The sequence below is a fragment of the Chrysochloris asiatica genome, unplaced genomic scaffold (genome assembly GCF_000296735.1).
Source record: "Chrysochloris asiatica unplaced genomic scaffold, ChrAsi1.0 scaffold00005, whole genome shotgun sequence".
Lineage (NCBI taxonomy): Eukaryota > Metazoa > Chordata > Mammalia > Afrosoricida > Chrysochloridae > Chrysochloris > Chrysochloris asiatica.
In genome coordinates, this window is record NW_006408523.1 from 41,635,025 (window position 1) to 41,638,437 (window position 3,413).

Consider the following 3,413-nt stretch of genomic DNA (forward strand, 5'->3'; position numbering starts at 1 on the left):
CTCCTGGTTAAGTTCTGATCATCGATTTGTCGGGTAGGTTTCTTTTTGAAGAATGAATTGTAAGAGGGGCAAATGTGGATGTGCAGAATAAGGCTTTACATCGGTCCAGGCAAGAGATGGTGGTAATATCGATTATTATCAGATCAGTATGGAGGCTTTGAGCAGATTCAGGAACTTTTTACAAAATAAAATTGTAAGGATTTAGTGATCATTTTGGTTCAATAAGTGAAGTCGAAGGAAGGGTTAAGATAAATTTTTTCATGTGCTTGTTGCACATGTCATATTTTGTTGACATTTTCAGTATTTTGAAATGGCATTTTCAGTATCTTAAAAATGAAACCCATTTTTTCCCTTTCCAAGCCAACTCTTTCTTCAGACATTTCTGTTTTTGCTTGTTTGTGTTTTTGTGAATGACATCCCTGACCCCTTACGTGATCTGGACTTAAAATAACTCTTTTTATTTTTACTGCTTCCATGAAATTAATCATCAGGTCTTAAGGATTTAACCTCTATATAGTATCTCTTATTTTTGTTTATTGATTGATTTCACCACCATTTTATACTGGAACCACATTACCTTTTAAAAAATTTTTAAATTTGTGGACTGAGTGAAAAGTTTACAGAGCAAATCATCAGTTTTACAACATTTTATACACAATTTGCTTCATCTAATTGGTTACAATCATCACAATGTAACATCACTTATTCTGTTCCTTCCTTAGTTTTCTGTTTCCATTTCTGCTTTCCTGTTGTTGTTGTTGTTGTCGTCATGTTCCGTGGAGTCGGTTCTGATTCATAGCGACCCTGCACAGGGTTTCCGAGGCTGTAAATCTTTACGAGAGCAGAAAGCCTCATCTTTCTGCCGCAGAATGGCTGGTAGTTTTGAATTGCTGACCTTGATGGTTAGCAGCACGATTCGTAACCACTACGCTACCAGAGCTCCTTTCGTAGTCCTTCATAATTTTGTCCTTGGGTCAATGTTGCCCCTTTGATGTTAACTGGTAGATTATTCTAAAGGTGTGCATATCTCACTAGTGTTATTGTTCCCTTTATAAACCTGTCTGTTGTTTCGATGAAAATTGAACTATGGGTGTGAGTTTAGTTCCAGACCCGAAGGGCGACAAAGAGCTATAGTCTCCGGGGTTCCATCAGTCTCTGTCTAATTGGAAAGCTTGGTGCCTGTTATGATTTTGAGTTTTGTTCCACATTTTGTCCCATTCTATCCAGGACCATCTAATGTGATCCCTTTCAGAACAGCTGGCGATAGTATATGGGCACCATCAGGTTCTTCTGGTCTCAGGGTCATGAAGACTGATGTTCATGTGGTCCATTAGTTCATTGGACTAATTGTCTGATTACCTTTTTGTATTTACTACTTTAGCAGTATAATCTTGCTGTATCATTAAACTGTGCTTTCTCTTCGATCTTTGAGTTCCTTGAGAACAAGAATGGCCATTTTCATTTTGTATCTTTAGTGCCTATCATTGTTTATCTCAGCATGATAAACATTTAAAAAAAAAAAAGTTTTTCTTGTAACTTTTTTTCCCCACTACTATAATTCTTATTTTCAACACATATTTTTCTTTATTTTTCTAAGTCATTCAGAAACTTCAACCTTTGTTTAGAGAATAATTAAGTAAGGATCCCCTGATGGCACTGTAGAAATGGACTGCTAACCATGAGGCTAGCAGTTCAAATTTACCAGATGCTCCAAGGGTTTCTTCAGTTCACCTTTTGTTTTTTAATATTATGGAAGTATTTGCAGAATGCAGTTTTCCAATTCATAATCATTCAGTATGCATTTCTAGCTTGTCCAGTATTATTTTTTCAACAGCTACTCAGTTCAAACCCACCAGCTGCTCCTCAGAAACTCTAAACAAGGTCACTATAAGTCAGAACTGACTTGATGGCACCTAACAACAACATCTTACTTGCAGTCCTAGAGTACATTGTTTTTTAGAAAGAAAGTCTAGAAAAAATGTTTGTCTACTTTGGAAATATCTATTTTTAATCACTTTGTATATCCTAATATGAACTCTGCTAATTCTTTTTATTTTACCTTATTGTGTTTGTTTTTTTTTAGGAATAAGAAAATTTTAAATAAGAAGAAATTGAAAAGAAAACAGAAGAGTAAATCAAAAGTGAAGACAAGAAGCAAGGTAAAGCTGCTTTAATTTATAAGGAACAGGGATATTTTCACACCGTAATTTGAATAAAAATGTTAAGATTAGAAACATGTGAGTATAATTAGTAAATAATTCCATTTCTTTGTGCTGAAGTATAATGTGATATTAAGAGATGCATACATAAATTTTTACTTTGAAATAGTGAGTCTGTCTTGAGATAACTAACCTTACTCACAGATGCAAAAGCAAATGAATGAAATGGCTTATTTTGGTTTTGTTTTATTCTTTTGTATAGAAGTAAAGATAAGAATTAATAAGTGATTCTGAAATTAAAGCCAAATATTACAACAAAATGTGCAAAGATCTGGAATCAGAAAACCAAAAAGGAAGAACACGCTTAGCTTTTTCTCAAGCTGGGGGAACTGAAGAAAAAATTCAAGTCTTGACTTTTGTTGTTGAAAGATTCTATGGGAAAATTATTGAATGATGCAGAAAGCATCACGAAGATGTAAGGAATACACAGAGTCACTTTACCAAAAGGAATTGGTTAATGTTCAACCGTTTCAAGAAGTAGCTTATTATGAAGAGCCAATGATATTGAAGGAGGGAAGTCCAAGGTGCATCGAAGGAGTTGGCAAAGAAAAAGGCACCAGGAATTGATGGGATCAAAATTGAAATCTTTCAAGAAAGCGAGGTGGCACTGGCGGACTGATTGGTAGAGATCCGTATTTGTGCCCATTCCAAAGAGAGGTGACCCAACGGAATGTGGAAATCATTGGACAATCTCTTTGATATGCCATATGAGTAAAGTTTTACTAATGATAATATAGAAATGGTTACAAGCGTACATTGACAGAACTTCCAGAGGTTCAAGCCGGATTCAGAAGAGGCCGTGGAATGAGGGATATCATTGCTGATGTCCGATGGATCTTGGTTGAACACAGAGAATACCAGAAAGATATTTACCTGTGCTTTATTGACTGCGCAAAGGCTTTTGATTGTGTGGATCATGACAAGCTATGGACAACATTGCAAAGTATGAATGAGTATTCTTGAACACTTAACTGTGCTCATGAGGAATGTGTACCTGGACCAAGAGGCAGTTGTTTGAACAGAACATGGGAACACTGAATGGTTTAAAATTAAGAAAAGTGTGCGATAAGGTTGTATTCTTTCACCATACTTACTCAACCTGTATGCTGAGCAAATAATCTGAGAAGCTGGGTTCTGTGAAGAAAAACATGGCATCAGGATTGGAGGAAGACTCTTTAACAACCTGTGATATGT

General features: G+C 35.7%; 1 protein-coding gene across 1 annotated transcript in view; it reads left to right on the forward strand.

Annotated features, from left to right (window-relative positions):
• Positions 1-3,413, forward strand: part of MYCBP2 (MYC binding protein 2, E3 ubiquitin protein ligase) — a 365,677-nt gene that overhangs the window by 35,839 nt on the left and 326,425 nt on the right. The window contains exon 2 of the mRNA XM_006832026.1: positions 2,084-2,159. Within this exon, the coding sequence (XP_006832089.1) occupies positions 2,084-2,159 (76 nt within the window). The remainder of the gene's footprint in view (positions 1-2,083; positions 2,160-3,413) is intronic.